This window comes from Nicotiana sylvestris, chromosome 7, assembly GCF_000393655.2.
Source record: "Nicotiana sylvestris chromosome 7, ASM39365v2, whole genome shotgun sequence".
NCBI classification, from domain to species: domain Eukaryota; kingdom Viridiplantae; phylum Streptophyta; class Magnoliopsida; order Solanales; family Solanaceae; genus Nicotiana; species Nicotiana sylvestris.
Window position 1 is genome coordinate 31,081,333 of NC_091063.1, and position 19,428 is coordinate 31,100,760.

The following is a 19,428-nucleotide window of genomic DNA, read 5'->3' on the forward strand; positions in this document are numbered from 1 at the left end:
TAATTTGGAACCCATAAAGTTCAAATCCTAGCTCCGCCTCTGATTTTACTTGCACGTTAATTAACTTAATTTTACGGTAAATTTAGAGTTCTACCATGGTCCAAATAGCTAGATATATGCAAATCAAAACAAACAAACAAATACATCAAATTCTGTTTGTTTGCTAGCAAATATTAGGAAAGTAGTTGGATAAGGAGAAGTCCAGGTATAGAAATATACGTAGTCTTTCACTAACTCCAATTTCTTTTATTGAGTTTTATTTTAAACATCCTTGCTTCATCATCTATATATAGATAGTATATCTTTAGCTTGAAACCTCACATTTCTTGAATATACAATAGCTTTCATCTTGACAATTGGATTCTATCTTTTGCACTCAATTACTAACAAATAATCAGTAGCTTTTTTTCCCAGACTTCCATGCACGTAAAGAAAACAAAACCCTATCTATAATTTCTGTGCTCATACATCAATTTTAGTCATTCACTTCATCACTATGAAGGCAGAATTGAGAGGAACCTCTACAACAATTCCCCTCCAAAACTCTAGCCTTTTTAACAACCCTCAAAATTCTCTAGCAGGAGCATTAAAAGGATGTATTGGGAATCTTGATGGGGCATGTTTGGAGAAACTTTTACTTCATTGTGCAAATGCATTAGAAAACAATGATGTAACTTTGGCTCAACAAGTTATGTGGGTACTCAACAATTTGGCTTCTTCTAATGGAGATCCAAATCAAAGGCTTACATCTTGGTTTCTTAGAGCATTAATTTCAAGGGCTTCTAGGGTTTGTCCTACAGCCACAAATAATTATCTCTATGGAAGTAGTAATCTTGATCAAAGGAGATTAATGAGTGTGACTGAGCTTGCAGGGTATGTAGATCTCATCCCTTGGCATAGATTTGGATTTTGTGCATCAAATGGTGCTATTTATAAAGCCATTGAAGGGCACACAAAAGTTCATATATTAGATTTTAGTATCACTCATTGTATGCAATGGCCAACTCTAATTGATGCAATAGCTAAGAGGCCTGAGGGTCCTCCTTCACTTCGAATATCGGTGCCTTCTTGGAGACCATCAGTTCCTCCATTTATCAATGTATCAAGTGAAGAAGTTGGCCTGCGTTTGGCTAATTTTGCAAAGTTTAGAGATGTCCCTTTTGAATTCCAAGTGATTGAAGACTTGAACTATGATATGCTCTTGAGCCAATTGAGTCCTTCAACTCTTCAACTTAGGGATGATGAGGCTTTGGTGGTTAATTGCCAAAATTGGTTAAGGTATATGCCTGATGAACAAATTAAAGGAAGTAGTATTTCTTCTCGTGACATATTTCTTGATAGGGTTAAGGAACTAAATCCATGTATTTTGACTGTGGTTGATGAGGATTCTGACTTGGGAAACTCAAGTTTAACATCAAGACTAGCCACTTGCTTTAATTATTTATGGATACCCTTTGATGCATTAGAGACTTTCTTGCCTAAGGATAGTAGACAAAGGCTTGATTATGAAGCTGATATTGGCCACAGAATTGAGAATATTATTGGATTTGAAGGGGTTCAAAGAATAGAGAGATTAGAGCGTTGTAACAAGTTCTCACAAAGGATGGAGAATAGTGGTTTTATGAGTGTTTCTTTTTGTGAGGAAACAATTAAGGAAGTGAAGTCACTGTTAGATGAGCATGCAAGTGGGTGGGGTATGAAAAAAGAGGATGACATGCTTGTATTAACATGGAAAGGCCATAACTCTGTCTATGCAACTGCTTGGGTCTTGGTCCCACCTCAAATGGACACGAGGATTGAGTAAAACAAGACAGTCTAGTACTTTAAAACTAGATACTCCATATTTTAGTTCCAAGTGGGTTTTTAAATGTGCTACGGTAGCTTTAATTAAAGTAGCTAGGCCTATTGGGATGAAGTTTCATTCTCAGGGTGGTCCATGGGAAGAGAAATGACAGGATTAGAATTGCTTTTTCTTTTTCAGTCATAGTGTTGTAACATAAAACAAGACGAGGGTGAAATGCTAGGAATTGGAGAGAAACTTTAATTTCAACCCATGCCACCTTTGTATTTGTGTTCTACAAGACTACAACTGTCACATGGAAGCTGAGGAAATTAAGAAGAGAAACGTGCATATTAATGTCTTTTGCATGAAGACCATAACCAGCCACCATATTTTAGTCGTGCTTTTCAGGCTTTGTTTTTGTGTTCGGAAGTGATTATCTAACTTTGTAGAGTAGAAAAATATGAGGGCTAAGGCTTTCGTTATCGCAAGAGAGCACTAATTTCAACATCTTGTTTCTATTTCCGTGTAATTTGACGTTAACAAACATTCTAAATTGTATTCCTATATGTTTACCTCGAAAATACGAGTAACAATTAAATTTGATTTATGGTTTTAAAGATATCTGATTTAGTTCAATACCATAATTAATAATCAAGAAATATGAAGTAGAAATGAAAAAAATAAGTGAATCAAACCAATGTTACTCAGCAGTGATGACCTCGAGCTTGGTGACCTCGAGATAAACTAAGAGCAATAAAGTAAGAACAATAAATGTAAAGGACAATTCTGGTGAACAATAAGAGAGAAAAGTAGGATAATATATTCTTTGCCAATGATTAGATGATGTTACAAATGATTGAGGTCCCATTTATATAATAGGGGATCCCTAAATAAGTTACATTTTTATTTACAATAAGGAATATTATTAGTACAACTGTCTAATCGCCTAGTACGGAATAGTACAATCCTATTTCGGGACTTGCGCCATGATCTTGGAAACGTGGCAGGAATCTTGCCCATTATGTTACAAGTCCATAACGGTACTATTTCGGGGTCGAGCATACTCAGCCTCGGTTCATCATGCTTCAATCTTCGGACATCGCACTCTATCTTCGAATTCGAATCTGGTCCCTCGAGCTCGAACTCCAACTGACTTGAACTCGGGTTTTGGACGACCTCTCGAGCCTATAGATCGAAGGCATACTATCTCGACCGTATACTGATAGTCCCCGTATTTCTTAGAGTAAGATGATAAGAAACAATTTGAACCTCGATTCCCCGGAGTCTATAATGATGATGACATTCCCTTGACGTAGGCGCTCGAAGTGACTGAAATGTCCCGTCGGTCCGCTTTCCCAAAACATTAAATGCACGCTAGTACTGGTCGGCCACTAGCGTCGCCGAACCGTCATCGCCCCTCTATAAATACGAGGCTACTCTTTTGAATAAAGAACTTTACTCTCTCATCACACTTACTCTGATTCTTTCTCTTCTTCATCTCTTTCTATAATCATTTGTTTTCACTGCCCCTTTAAGCACCGGAAAATGCCAAGTCCCCGTAAAACACCACTCTTCGCTGCCGTCTGTATTCTTTAGCCTAAAGTTATGGCTAAAACTTCCAAAATAGTTCCCAAAAAAGAGAAAGCATCATCTGCATCCACTTCCCAGCCGGCCAAACTGGTGGTGCCGCCGGCTCTTCACGAAATCACCCCCGGCCCTTGTGTGATAAAAAAGGATTTTAATATTGAAAATCCCCCCGATATCCCAGGCTGATGTGAGCATGCATCTCGATATATTATTTTGATATCAGAGAAGTACCTCAAAGCTATGAAGAGGGACTGCGGCTGGGGAGATGAGGTCGTGGTACAGATCCCAAGCCCCGAAGAGAGCATCACTACCCACGTGGAGGGGTTTTTAAGTATTTACACTTACCCTTTCACACTGGGTCCCCTCGATCCGGTAGAGATCGACTTCTGCATAACATACGAGGTCACCCTCGGCCAGATTTATCCCTCCTTTTGGTGCATCGTAATCATACCGCGCTATGTTTTTGAAAAGGCCGAGGGGTTGAAGTTTACCCTCAACCATCTGATCCGACTGTATCGGCTCCAACTGTTTCGAGGGTTCATCAAGCTGCAACGTCGAACAAAGAAAGCCTTTTTTGCTAGCAACGATGAAGACAAGGATTGAGGCTGGATGAGCCGGTTCATCAGAGTAAGGACTTCAGATATCATTCCCAGAGATAAAATGCCATTCCCGGAGAAATAGAACTTTAATCGTAAGTGGAGTTCTTCTTCCTAATATTTAATCATATTTAGCTTCCGCATCTCATAATGCCTTTACCCTTTCTGCAGCCACTGCTTGGGCGCCCCACGTGGTCCCCGACCTCGAGGACTGGATCTGAAAGTTAGCTGCCACCTCCTCGTACGATAAGCGCAAATGGCACGAATTATCGAAGGTCAAGTGGGAGGCCAAGCATCATGGTAAATATTTCTCCCAAGTTATAGATACCCTTCATTTATTAGTGGCATCAATTCATCCATGTTTATTTATGCAGGCATCGGAGATGTATCCGAAATGAGGCCAGCCCTGCCTGGGAAAAAGACCGCGTCCCCGATCCTGAAATCGGGGAAAGACAATAAAAGAAAGAGGGATTTGAAGTCCGAAGATTCCCAAGATGAGGTGGCACCTGCTCGGAGGCCGAGGAGAAAACTCATCCATGAGAACTTGGATTCAGCCATTCAACACCTGGAAGATGAAGAGAACGAAGGTGAAGAATCGGTGTTGATACCTCGAACCAGGAAACCAGTCGAGGTAGCCAAATCCTCTAAACCTGATACCTTTCCTCTCGATGGAGTAACTCCGAAGAGAGACTCGAGAAAAGCCCTCGAGTCCGTCGGGATAGAGATTGTACCTCCTTCTTCAATAAACACGCCGAAGGGGACAATGTTGAGAGGGCCGAAACTAATCAGAGTGCCCCGAGTAAGGAGCTCGGAGCCGTGACAATGGGTCACTCACTTTCTCTACCAGCTTACTCCGAGGAGACAATAAAGGATGCTCGGGCTCTGCGAACACCTGACCCGAGCAATGTCTTCGAAGAAGACCCTTTCCGGGACTTCTTCATCGGGATTGATGATGTCGTTGACCTTAATGATGTATCCACCCTCTTCGACAAGGCTCAACATCTCCTCTCTCAAGTAAATACTAACTTTCATTGTTGTAATTTTTTCTTTCCTTCCTTTACTTTGACTGACTTATCTTCATTTCATGTATAGGCCATTGTCAAGTTTAGAGCTAAGTTGAGCCAATGCGAGGCCGAGCTCAGGAAGGTTTCGGGTGAAGAGAAGGCCTTGCGACTCCTCTATATCCAAAATAAGAAGGAACTTAAGGACCTTCGGGCTGAATTGGCAAATCTCGGAGAAACAAGACCGAGCTAGATGAGCAGGTAACTGTGATTTTAATAGAGTATGGTCTCATTGGCCTTACTTCGGAGGATAACACTTCCATATCTCAGTTGCAATAGAAGTTGGAAATGATTGGGCAGCTCTAGGGCGAGGTTGATCAGGTTAAGGCTGACTGCCATTGATGGAAAGAGAACATGGATCAGCTTGATGTCGATAAGGAAGTTGTTACAACCCAACTGACATTGGCTTAAACTCAACTCCGAGGCAGTAAAGTGAAGGGTCTGGCCCAGGACAAGAAAATTGAGGAGTTAGAGGCAGAGCTTGCTAGAGCCCAACCGAAGCTGTACAGCCCAAAGCCAAAGTTGAGAAGACGAAGGCTATGGCTGATAGACTATCGCCGTATATTTAAGGGATGCCGAGGCAGTTCAAGCTGAGTTGAGGGAGGCCTCCAACCAATAAAAATGAAGTAATTATTGGGCCAAGTTCCAAGCCCGGAGGGAGACTCCCAAAGAGATCCATGACCGAGGATTTGACCTCACTGAAGAAATATCCCAAGCAAAGGCGATGGAAACCGATGCCCGGTTTCTTGTTTCTTCTGATGACGAGGATGTTGCGAATGAATCCGAGGATGGGGAAGGTGAAGAAGGAGTCCTCGATGAAGAGGGGGTTCCCGAAGATAGAGCTGCTGAGGGTGCAGTTCCTGAGGATGTCGCTTCCGGGGATGTGACCCCGAAATAGATTAGGTTCTATTTTTCTTTTTTGTGTAAGGGCCCCTCGTGGACGTTGTAAATATACTTTGTAAATCATCTTTTGTGGATATAAAGAACCTCTTTGCTTTATCTTTAGTTTGTGCTGAATTCCGTTTCGTCTTCAACTATGAATTTTTTTATTGTATAACTCTAGTGAACAGTCCGAATACTGGACTCAGCACATAATAAACCCTTAGGTTTTTTTATTGATCAACATAATACCTCTTAAGGTTTAATCTTCGAGCTAAGCTTAAATAAATTTGATGCGAGCTCGGAATAATGGGACTCTTGAGTCCGAGTTGAATGAGAACGAGGTCTCGAACTCTATATGTGTTGGCCCTTAAGCTCTTTTAAGTTGGCCCTTAGGCTCTTTATATATCGACCCTTAGGCTCTTTAAGTTGGCCCTTAGGCTCTTATATATCGGCCCTTAGTCTCTTTAAGTTGGCCCTTAGGCTCTTATATATCGGCCCTTGGGCTTTTTACGTTGGGCCGATTCGGCCTCTAAAGTGGCTATAATTTTTTCCTCTTTTCGGCTAAAAGACTTAGTAAAAATTTTGTATGCCTTAGCATGTGTTTTTTATACCCGTTGGGTTTTTTGAGGGTTCGACGTATCGGAACCTTATTAGTAACTTGTTTGTGTAATGATAATCGAATACCTCTTGAGGTTTTTTCGAAGGTTGATATTATTGAAGCCTTTAAATTATTCGAGGGCTGACTTTATTGAAGCCCCTTTATATTTGCTTTTGCCGAGGGTAGCCTAATTTAACTGGTTTTTTCAAAGTGATTGAAGGCCTTTAATTTTATGGCAGAAGTCGGACGTCTTCGAGCTGCATTATCTCGATCGTAGCCTTTTTATATGACCGTAGTCTTTAATATGGTCGTAGCCTTCGGGTATGTCTATTGGACTTGTTTCCCAATAACCTTTCAAACTTGTTCGGAATGTTAGTCCCCGAGTATGTTGGCCTTGGCCTTTATATCGAGGGATGCCTCTTTGAGGTCTTAAGCGTCCTAGTTATTGATGAATCGGATGTGTTGACTGTCGATGATAGTCCCTGAGTATTTGGGGGTGAATTTGCGTTTTGGCTCTTGAGCCACTTCCCGTAGGATTATAAGTGTTGAGCTCGTATAATAGTAAACTTTTTTTAGACACAAAGTGTTTTTGATATAAACAAAATGCTTCTTCAAATAATTTATACATGCATACATGTTTTACCGTCAGGGCTCGACTATTCTATATGGATATGGTTCATCTGACCGTTTGGCCCATAACAATGTTCTCCTATCTAGGCCCTCTTAGGCATGAAATATTTTCCCTGAAAATACGACCTCCGAGGGTGATGCCCCCCAGTATTCAAGGTTGATTGAAAAGAAGCCTTAGGATACTGTTGATTTCTCCTTAGGTAGCATATAGTTGTTGCCTCATTAGAAACCTTGCCGGTAAAACCCATTTGGGACAAAATTCGATCTAAGGGAAAAAGAGTGCAACGCATGTTTTAAAACCTAAGACCTTCGTGTGAAAATGTTCCATCAATAGCTTCGATCGAACACCTACAATGAGTTAGTCTCAAATTCAAATGGGCAAGAAAGATACATTCACACCTTAGCAATAGTATCATTTAAGTAATGATATGTTCTAATTGTTCGGCAGTTGTTCGCCTTCCATTGTGCTTAGTTTATGTGATCCTTTACCGACAACTCTGAGGACTCGGTACGGTCCGTCCCAATTCGGGCCTAGTTTCCCTTCATTCGGGTCTCGAGTGTTGAGAGTGACTTTTCATAGAACTAAGTCCCTGATTCCAAAGTGTCGAAGATTAGCCCTTATATTGTAGTACCTCTCGATTCTTTGCTTTTTCGCGGCTATCCGAACAAGCTCTGCTTCTCGTTTTTAGTCTAATAGCTCGAGGCTAGTATTCATAGCCTCGTGATTTGACATCTCTGATGCATGTCGAAACCTAGCACTGGGTTCTCCGACCTCGACAGGAATAAGGACCTCGGAGCCATATACTAAAGAAAATGGGGTGGCTCCTGTGCTAGACTTCGATGTTGTTAGATATGCCCAAAGGACCTCGGGTAGGACTTCTCTCCATTTTTCCTTTGCATCGTCTAACCTTTTATTCAGGTTTTGAATAATAATTTTGTTTGTTGATTTGGTCTGTCCATTTCCAGTTGGATGGTATGGTGTTGATATATTCTCTTTATTTTATGTGCCTCGAAGAACTCCGTCACCTTGCTGCCGAAAAATTATTTTCCATTGTCACATACAATCCCGGCAGGTATCCCAAACCGGCATATGATGTGGTCCCAGATGAAGTCAATAACTTCTTTTTCTCTGACTTTCTTAAAGGCCTATGCTTCCACCCACTTAGAAAAATAATCAGTCATAAACAAAATAAATTTGGATTTACCCGGGGCCGTTGGTAGAGGGCCGACTATGTCCATTCCCCACTTCATGAAAGGCCACGGGGATAGGATCGAATAGAGTTGTTCTCCAGGTTGATGGATCATTGGTGCAAATCATTGACACTTATCACATTTTTTGATAAATTCCTTAGTATCTTTTTCCATGCTATCCCATAATAACCTACTCTGATAATTTTGCAAACCAAAGACTCGGCGTCGGAGGGATTTCCACAAGTACCTTTGTGGACCTCTCGTAGAATATAATCAGTGTCCCCCATCCCTAAACATACCACCAATGGCCCATCAAACGTTCTCTTGTACAATGTTCCGCCTTCGTCTAATGCAAACCTAGCAGCCTTGGTTCGTAAGGCCCTCGATTCTTTATGGTCCGATGGGAATTTACCATCTTTCAAATAATCGATGTACTAATTCCTCCAGTCCCAAGTCAAACTTGTTGAATTTATCTCGGCATGACCCTCTTCAACCATAGACCTCGATAACTGGATGACAGTCCCCGGGACGATATCATCTTCTTCAGCCGAGGATCTCAAATTAGCAAGTGCATCGGCCTCACTATTTTGCTCTAGAGGCACATGATCCAGGGTCCATTCCTTGAAGTGATGAAATGTTACCTGTAGTTTATCTAAGTATCATTGCATCCTATCCTCTCGAACTTCAAAACTTTTGTTTACTTGGTTTACCACCAACAGTGAATCACACTTTGCTTCAATGACTTCTGCTCCCAAGCTCTTGGCTAGCTCGAGACCTGCAATCATGGCCTCATACTCGGCCTCATTATTAGTCAACCTAGAAGTTTTGATAGATTGTCTAATGGTACTGCTCGTAGGTGGTTTTAAGATAATGCCAAGCCCGGTACCCTTCACATTTGAAGCACCGTCTGTGAAAAGGGTCCATAACCCCGATGATATACCCGAACTCAACAGGAGTTCTTTTTCCACCTCGGGTACGAGGGCCAGCGTAAAATTGGCCACAAAGTCAGCTAGAATTTGAGACTTGATGGCCACTCGGGGTTGATATTCTATATCGTACCTGCTAAGTTCAACAACCCATTTGACCATCCGACCCGTTAGCTCGGGCTTATGCAAAACAATTTGAAGGGGGTATGTGGTTAACACACATATGGGATGACATTGAAAATATGGATTTAGTTTTCTAAATGCGCTTATCAGTGCAAGTGCTAATTTTTCTAAGTGAGGATATTTGGTTGCAGCAACTCCTAGAGTCGGCTTATATAATAAACACGAAATTGCGTACTTTGATCTTCTTGAACTAGTACCTCACTTTTCACTATCTCGGATACTTCCAAATATAGATAAAGTTTTTCATCTACCTTCGGGGTGTGAAGTAAAGAGGGCTCGATAAGTATCGCTTCAGTTCTTCTAAGGCTTGTTGGCATGGGGTCCATGCAAAATCCTTTCTCCTTTTGAGCAAGTAAAAGAACCGGTGACTTCGATGTGATGACCTCGAAATGAATCAACCCAAAGTAGCTATTTAACCTGTCATTCTTCACACGACCTTCATACTATCCACGATCATGATATCCTCGATGGCCTTGATCTTATCGGGGTTAATTTCGATGTACCGATTTGATACCATGAAGCCAAGGAACTTACTCGAGCCGACTCCGAAGGCACATTTCTCTATGTTAAGCTTCATGTTGTATTTCCACAAAATTTTTAATGTTTCCTGCAAATGAACTAAATGGTCCTTTGTGTGCAAGGACTTAACCAATATATCATCAATGTAAACTTCCATCGTTTTACCTATTTGTTCTTCGAAAGTCTTGTTAACTAGGCGTTGATATGTAGCTCCTGCATTTTTCAACCCTAAGTGCATTGCGTTGTAACAATAAGTTCCAAATTTAGTGATAAACGAAGTCTTTTCCTAGTCCTCCAGGTTCATCTGAATTTGATTTTACGGATGATCGATGTTGGGCAGTGGGAAATAATCTTTCGGGCATGTAAGTCCTTGTAATCTACACACATTCTAAGTTTATTTTTCTTTTTAGGAACTACAACTACGTTGGCTAACCATTCGGGGTATTTTACCTCCCGAATAGACCCTATTTTAAGAAGTTTGGTTACCTCGTCCTTTACGAATGCATGCTTTAACTCGGACTGAGGCCTCCTTTTTTGTTTCATGGGTTTGAACCTGGGGTCGAGGCTAAGCCGGTGCGTAGTTATTTTCGGTGGAATCCCTGTCACATCTAAATGGGACCAAGCAAAGCAATCCATATTATTAATAAAAAATTGAATGAGTTTTTTCCTGAGTTTGGGCTTTAATCCCATTCTCAGATATACCTTTCTCTTAGGCATGTATTTGATCAGTATGCCTTGCTCCAGTTCCTCAATCGTTGACTTAGTTTCATCAGACTCTTCAGGAATAACAAAAGTTCGATGAGTAAGGAAATCCTCATCTTCATCTTCGATTACCTATTGCTCCGATTTCGTCGAGGCTGGAGGTGGTGATTGCTATTTGGCCGTTTTCTTATCTTTGGTGTTTGACTTTCCCGAGGTCGAAGGCTCTGGTATAGGTATCACTTCATCGACTGCAAACATCTCCTTCGTAGAGTGTTGCTCTCCGTAGACCATATTTACTCCATCCTCTGCAAGGAACTTCATCATCTGATGAAGAGTTGAAGGTAATGCCCTCATGTTGTGTATCTACGGTCTCCCAAGGAGTGCGTTATACCTCATGTCACCTTCGATGACATGGAACTTTGTATCTTGTATGGTCTCGGCTACGTTTACTAGCAGGATTATCTCTCCCTTTATTGTTTCGCTTGCCATGTTGAAGCTATTTAGGACCTGGGATGCGGGTACAATCTGATCTTGCAGACCGAGCTGTTCTATGACCCTCGATCATGATTATGTTTGCTGAGCTACCTGGACCCACTAAAACACGTTTAACTTGAATTTTATTTAAAAGGATAGAATTACCAGCGGGTCATTGTGTGGCTGAGATATGCCTTCTGCTTCCTCTTCATAGAACGATAAGGCGTCCTCAAGCACATAGCTCCAAGTCTGTTTTTCTCTAGTGATTGATACCTTGGTACATTTGAATACAGGTCGTTAGGGGACATCGACTCCACAAATGATCATGTGGATTACATGTTGTGGTTTTTCTTGCTCATTTTTCATTGCATCTCTTTCCCTGAAGTGATTCTTAGCTCGGTTTATATGGGCCTGGGCCACCTAGTGTCTTTGATCCTTCCAATAGCTGACATGATCCCCGATGCATCTACGCTGAAGTCATACTCTGACAATTGAGGTGCCTATGCGGGGTCAATATGCTTATCGAACCCACTCTTAGTCATGAGTCCCCGAGAGCTTTGACCTCAATCGTTTCTTCGATCATTTTGAGGGGCGTTACGAACCAAGCTATTGTTCCTACGATCGACATAAGGTTGATATTGTTCCTTGTTTGACCTTGATTCCCTGTTTGTTTCCCTCTGGGGCTTAGCTACCAACCGGTTAGGATGAACTGAACTCGAGGCGACTCCCAACTGGTCATCCTCGACCCTAATTTTTGATTGGTATCGGTTATGCACATTTGATCATGTCACAGCTGGATATTCGATCAAGTTCTGCTTTAACTATTGAGATGCAATCGAACTCCATTCGTTCAAACCCTGCATAAAGGCCTGTACTGCCAAGTCATCGGAGACCGGTGGTAATTCCATTATTTCCATTTGAAACCTGGACACGAACTCCCTTAACATATCATCATTCTTTTGTTTTATCTTGAAGACGTCTGATTTCCTCGTAGCCACCTTTATGGCCCCGACGTGTGCTTTCACGAAGGCGTCTGCTAACATAGTAGACGAATCAATAGAATTAGGAGAAAAGTTATGGTACTAATTCATGGCTCCTTTCGACAATATTTCTCCAAACTTTTTCAATAATACTGATTTGATCTCGATGTCACACCCCCTTTTTTTACAAACCTCACTTAACCCTCTTAATTAATAAAAGATTTAGTGAAGCTCAAAAGGGGTTTTAATTAAAACTCTAAGTCTACACCAGAGATTCGGGTAAGGGGGTTCATTTGACTCGGGGAGAAGGTGTTAGGTACTCCCCAAGTCCCGTAACTAGTACGGTTGCGTACTTGATCTAGTCGGCTTTTAAAAATATTCGAATTGAGGTAATAACACTCAAAAAGAAAATAAACAATCAAAAGAGGCTTGAGGTCGTCCCCACCTAAATAAAAGAAAATTGAAAGAAGAAAATTAAAGTTCTAATATATATATATTATTTTTATTTTTCAAAGATTATATAAAAATAAAAATATAAAACCATGGAAAACATAGCATAATACTACTAAAAAAATACTAATGAACTTAAATAAATAAAAACGAAAACAAGCATATCTAATAAGATAAATTGAAACTTTCTTCTTCTTCTTTTCTTTCCTTTTTTTTTTAAATTTGATTTGAAATTAAAAATAAAATAGGCTAAAATTATATAATAACTCAAGTAGATATTTCAAAACATAAAAATACTAAAACTAACTTTAAAACTGTGCGAGTCAAAACTACATGTCTACACTCATCGCCATTTTAAGTCATTTCCGTTGATCCCGCAAGTGTATGAAGTAATATGCTCGTTAGGGTCCTTTTGCCCCGTTATATTTAGGTATATCGGACATGTAAAACTTTTTGGGAATGGGCATCAGAGCCGCTCTTTGAGGGAATGGTTTTTGTATGAACTTTTTGGCATGTAAACCTTTCAAAACTGGAGGTTCCCCCGGTATTTGGTCAACAAGGGAGTTATAAGTCTCCACCTTTTTATCATTCTCCTCAGTCTTCTTTTCCACAGACTCAATCCTCTTATTGAGCTCTTCGAGCATCCTCATAATGGTGGGGTCAGTCCCCAAGTCATTTCCGTTCGACCTCTCTAGCGTTGGTTCAGCATGTCGGGTGTTTTCATATTCAGCTACACTCGGAGTCTTATTCTGACTCTGAAGTTGAGCGATGGCGATCTGCTGAGCTTGTAGCATCTCGAATATCACTTGGAGGTTGATTCCCCCATCTCTCATTCCTTGTGTTCCTTGGCTACCACGGGCTTCCTTGAGTACATTCCCTCTGGGGTCTGTGCCTAAATCCTCGTTTAGAGCAATGTGTGAACTAACATCAACTAATTTCCTGTTTGCCACTTCCCCCGGGTTTATCGGTGGTACACCGACCCCTGCATTGTTATTTTCTCCAAGACCTTCGTTGTCATGAACAGGTGCGTTTTGTGAGCTAGACATGTTTCAGCCTGAGAATCAAAAAAATTTGACAAGAAAAAGCGTAAAACAACGTGTGTAATTGTTGATACCCAATTTTTCCCTGTATATTTTTCATATATACAAAATACTTTCAAAATAACATAGGTACGCATATATAAGCATGCCCAAGTTTTTTAGTATTTTTCCAAATTTTTAAAGGTTTTTAAAATCAATTTATTGCTCAATTTAGCAGTATAAAAAACGATAATTACTTCCAAAATCATCCATTTTGGTGAATAATTAATTTTATTCCTATATTCATACCAAAATATAGTTAAGGTAATTTTTATATATTTTTACAAATTTATTTGGTATTTTTCAAGCTAAATTGCATATAATTGCAATTCTAGCCTACTTTAAGATTTAATAGCATTTTTATAATCATAAAATTGGTTCCAGTATTTTTAAATTAATATTAATATATTATTTGCTGATTCAGTACTTTTAATTTGTTTTTAAAATCATTTTTTACTATTTTTGTAAAATAAAAGGGAAAAATTGGCTATGTAAATTTTAGCCTAATTTCGTTTCAATTGTCGCCCCATTACATTTCAATTTTAGCCCCCAATTGAACCAATCTTAACCCCCAATTGGACCAGCCCAATTTCAATTTCAACCCAACCCCTTAACCCGTTTATCCAACCCGCCCGGTTTTCCTTTTAATCCAGGCCGTTGATCGTTTTGATCAACGACCACGATCACCCCTTACCATTTTTAATCCACCGACCCTACCCTAATCCCCTCATTTTCATCTCTCAGCCGCCTTTGAATACTCTCATCTCTCAAACTCTCTCGAAGGTTTCCTGGAACCCTAGCCTCTCTCATCCTCTCCGACCATAACCTCACTAGAATCCATGGCTTCTCAAGCCATGGATGGCCCTATACACACCTCCCTCCACTCTCAAACGTCTGGGGTTCGAAGCTTTGAGGTCTGACCTCAGTGGTATTCGTTAAGATCCTCTCAGATCCATGATTTTGAAGCCTCTCCGGCCTTGCTCCGGCACATCTAAAGCATTTCGAGCCTGGTTCTAACTCATCCGACTCAAGATCAGACTTTTCTTTCAAGCCTTTCTCATTTATAAGGTTTCCCTGAAACCCTAGCCATTCGAGGTTTTTATCTGGTTGTTTTCTTAAATCTATGCTATATCTGTGCTCTACTGGAGTTTTAAAATGTTTTCCCCAATTTTTTCTTTCAAAATCTGTTTCTCTTCGATTTAGGGTTTCTTTTCGAAATGTTTCTCTGACTCTTCCTCTTCTTTTCTTTGTGTGTATCTGTCTATGCTATGTTTGTATGTTTTCTTTTTCTACCTAGCATGTTCTTCTCCTGTATCTTTATGTTTGCTTTATTTTGCATGTTCTTCTATTGTGCTTCGTGCTTTCTTCTACTGGTTTCTATATCACGCTTTCACATGTTTGTCTTATATGTTTGTTTACCCCTATGTTCCTTTACTGTATTTTCTACTAAGCTTTTAGGTCTTTAGTGTCCTTCTTCTGGACTTTGTTTGAGTTCTTCGTTAAACATGTTTCCTCTACTATTCTTTTAAGTGATATACTATCTCATTTTTGTTCTTAAACTTGTTTAAGTTCCGAGCTCTCTTAAAACGTGTTCTTTATGCTTCACATCAATTTTCTCACTTTGTTGTTTCAAACTTGCTATTACATCTTTTTTTTCATAAGTCTCTAAAAAATCCTTTGAGCCTGTTTCCGTTATTTGTCTTCTTTTCTCTGTATCTGATTCGAGTTGGGAAACCCTAGGGTTTGGGGATTTTCAGCGAGTTTGATCTTGTGTGTAGATTGGGGTTCTATTATGGAACCCTAGACTCTCTCAAACTAATCCCGAGTCTATGTATTGAATTTGAGCTCTTTGTTATGGCCTTGAGCTTTTCTATGAAAGACTCTTTCCTAATTAGCATGACAACTCTTTCTTGATTCGCATGTCTGTACACTTTATATATGATGAATTCTTCCTTCAAAAAAGGGTTTTGCCAATTTGTGATTGATTCAGAATTCCTTTTAATAAGGATCAATTGATTGTTACTAATTTTCTTTAATTAAACCTTTCTTCACCTTTTCTGGTTGGATTCATTCATACCAAAAATTAATTTCTAATTTTTACTGACTGTTGATTGATTGCCTTTCCTTATTTGCACAAACCGTGTTGACATCAAACTCTTTCCTTAAATAGTCTCTGTGAGTCAGTCCTTCTTGTACTACTTTGGAAAATATTTTGATCAAACTCTTTCCTTAATTATCTTACCCATTTGAAATCAGAATCCCTTAATTGAAGGGAGACCTTATGTGATTGATTTCAAAACTATTTTCTTAGCTTTTCTTACTTGCTTTCTGAACTATAAAGGGCACGACCCTTCTGCACTTTTGCACACTTCCAATTCAATACTCTTTAAGACCTTGAGTTCAACACTTACCCAACACTTATTGAACACTTTCAACTTCAATACTCTTACATTCTCATTTCAACACTCTCTTCTGAAATTTTCTGGCTGTGTGTTTGCAGTTTGGCTTTACTACTGCTCTTCTCTTCTTATTTCCTTGTAACTGGTATGTTCTAATTTAACTTTCGGCTTCATCCCTATGTGTTTGCTTTACAGTTTCAACAATCTTGTCTATTTTGATGTTTATATTCTGTATTGAATATGTTGTTCTCTTTGCATCTGTTACTGTGTGAATTTCCCATACCCTTATTCCCTTCTATGTGTTTGAGTTAAGGTTCAGGCATGGCAGTATCCAAATTGTTGTTCATGTCTGGACCTGATCCTTTAGTGGATCCTAACTCCCAAACAATGTGGCTGACAGGCTGGTTAGGGGTGTGCCAGCACTCCTAATTGCTGGGTATGACTACCAGCCTGTCTTGGCCTTCCCCAAAATCCCCTCTATGCACTTGCACTCTCTCTTAGATTCTAAGTTCTGCCCCTTACCTATGAGCCTTGCTTTGGGACCTTGAGCTCCCTCTGAACTTGGACTTTTGAGGGCTGGCCCTTCCACACTGCACTATAATCCAATTCTGCAATATATTTGGTTGTAAGCACTGCCCGAAGTCCACTTGAGACTTTAGGGAACTCTGACACATCCCAAATAGGAGAAAGGCTTTGGAATTTGATCTTTGGAGTTGGTTTACTTCATGCTTCAAACAGAAGTCTGAATCAGGCTCTCCTTGATTGGGATTTTAGTTTTCTGGTGTAATTTTTACTTTCCTTTCTTCATTCTGGGCTGTAATAATTTGTAATAACTCATGGGGGGCTTATAGTGAAAAAGGGAGGGGTACTCATGTATGCATAAGGGTAGATAGCATGCTCATTAGGTCTTTATTTCTGCAAATCATAGCAAGTTCTGCATTTCGGCATCTTTGAAATCCTATTTTAAGGCTTTTCTTTAAGGCTTTTACCATTTCATGATATTTGTGACTTTATGCTTCCTTGAATGTCTTTAATGCCTTTAAGTATTTATTTTGCTCTCCTATTTCAAAAACTGACTTGGCTCTTCGTTTCTTATCTTTATTTCTCTTAATGCTTTCTTTTACCGCTTTCCTTTAATACTGTTGTAATTTTAAGCAATTATTGTAATTATTACCTTATGAATGTGCAAATACATGACAATTTTTTTAATTATTGTAAATACATATTGAATATCATATTCCACTCGTGCCAAACAAAATACCATAGCAACGCTTATAATAAGTGGTTGCGCCCTTCTGATATTATTACCCCCTAAATTTGGCAAAGGCGTATTTATGGTAAAACCAGTCGATCAATGGTGTAGTCGACCGTTTCGTGCCTTTCCCTCTTGAGTTGTCTGCTCAAGGGTACAGTCTAATACCCCATAGAAACCCTACCCTGTTTAATTGTGCATGCAGCACTGTCATAACCTAGCCTAGTCAGTTATGTTGTCCACATAATGACTCTTTAAGATAGCCTTGTCTTCCACTGGGTTTCCTTGGAATCCAAACAGACATTACCACATTTTGTGCATTTATTTGGAGAACTAAATGTTGCTTATGCCAATTATTGGTATTTAATAGTCGAGTTTGGTAGGGGTAAGGGCCTAACCCTTTTGTCTTGCAGAAACATGAGGCACGAGGTCCCCAACTTTGGTATGGTTAGCACACCCTCAGTCTTGCTGGACTGGTGGAGGAGTCTTCCATCAAATGACCAAATCAACGAGTGGAAAGTGAGGGCCGCCAAAGCTAGCAAAAAGTTGGAATATCTAGAGTACAGTCTGCTGGAATTGGAAGGAAAAGTGAGGAAGAGAGTCACCGACTGCCAGAACGCTGAAGGAAACGAAGGAGAACACATGGCAAAGGCATTTCTACTGGTGAACCTACGCGAGCTGGAGTATTTGATTAACGAGAGCATTCAACCAGAGGAAGGTCCTTCTAGAACCAAATAGATAGGAGTTTTCTTTTACTTTATGAAATGTAATAAGGTCAATGGCCACTAGTGACATTTTATTCCTTGTTATTTTAGGATTTGTCTGCTTTTTATCAATAAAATGAGGCATTTAGCATTCTAAGTTCTCCAGATCAATTTGTCGCTAGGCATGCCTCGGGCACAACAAGGCTCCAAAATTAGGACACGGTTTATATTCTCACACTATGTGTTTAAATATCGCAACATCTTTTCCTTATAATCCGCACTAACTTGCTACCTTTTTGTTTTTACTTTTGTTTTATTCCCCTCCCCAAAGGTTAGTTCGTGCACTCTGGCATCGTCATCATACTCCACAAGATCCAAGGGCCCTCCACCCACTCCTCCTCCTAGTCCCGTCAGAAACAGGAACAAGGGAAAAATGGAAGATTTGAGCAACATCAGATAGGAAAACTCGGTTGAACGGGTAGAAATCACTCAGGGTACTCATGTCTCCAAAGAAGGTGCATCCCAACTCGAGCAGAAACTACTGAAATTTCAGGAGGAACTTGATCAAGTCCGGAATTTGGCAAGCTTGTTGTTTTCCCTCACCACCCCAGATGTCAACTTTCCTAACACTCAAAACCCCACACCTCCACAAAACCATCCCGCTCCCCATCACCACTGTAACACTTGCCACACTTCCAACAACACCCCGCTACTCATCTCTGAACCACTGAACTCCGCAAATGATCATCTCCACACTCACCATAACACCCCCATCTATGTGGAAACCATACCACACTTCATTCCATCCGTCTCAAGCACACTTGAGTCTGATGACAAAGACTCCTTTATCAGGAACCTGGCCGCAGAACTCAAGAAGCTGACTAGCCGGGTTCAGGGTGTTGAAGGAAGTAAGAGGATTGAAGGGTTGAACTACGAAGATCTTTGCATACAACCGGATGTCGAACTGCCCGAGGGGTACAAACCTCCTAAGTTCGAAATGTTTGATGGTACAGGGGATCCCAGAGTCCATTTAAGGACATACTGTGACAAGCTGGTCAGAGTAGGGAAAGACGAAAAGATTCGCATGAAGCTTTTTATGAGAAGTCTGAAAGGAGATTCTCTGTCTTGGTACATTAGCCAAGACCCAAAGAAGTGGTCGAATTGGGTAAGTATGACGTCCGATTTCATGGACAGGTTCAGGTTCAACACGGAGAATGCGCTAGATGTGTTCTACATCTAGAACCTAAAGAAGAAACCTACGAAGACTTTCCGCGAGTATGCCACTCATTGGAGATTAGAAGCTACTAAGGTCAGACCGGCTTTAGAAGAAGAACAAATGAACAGGTTTTTTGTCCGAGCTCAAGACCCACAATACTATGAAAGGTTGATGCTGATTGAAAGCCAGAAATTTTCCGACATCATCAAGCTGGGG

General features: G+C 40.3%; 1 protein-coding gene across 1 annotated transcript; it reads left to right on the top strand.

Annotated features, from left to right (window-relative positions):
* The first annotated feature begins 316 nt into the window (after positions 1 to 316).
* LOC104239945 (scarecrow-like protein 32) lies at positions 317 to 2,204 on the top strand. The gene has a single exon (XM_009794697.2). The coding sequence runs from the start codon at positions 497 to 499 to the stop codon at positions 1,802 to 1,804; it is 1,308 nt and encodes a 435-aa protein (XP_009792999.1). The 5' UTR covers positions 317 to 496; the 3' UTR covers positions 1,805 to 2,204.
* The last annotated feature ends 17,224 nt before the right edge of the window (positions 2,205 to 19,428 follow it).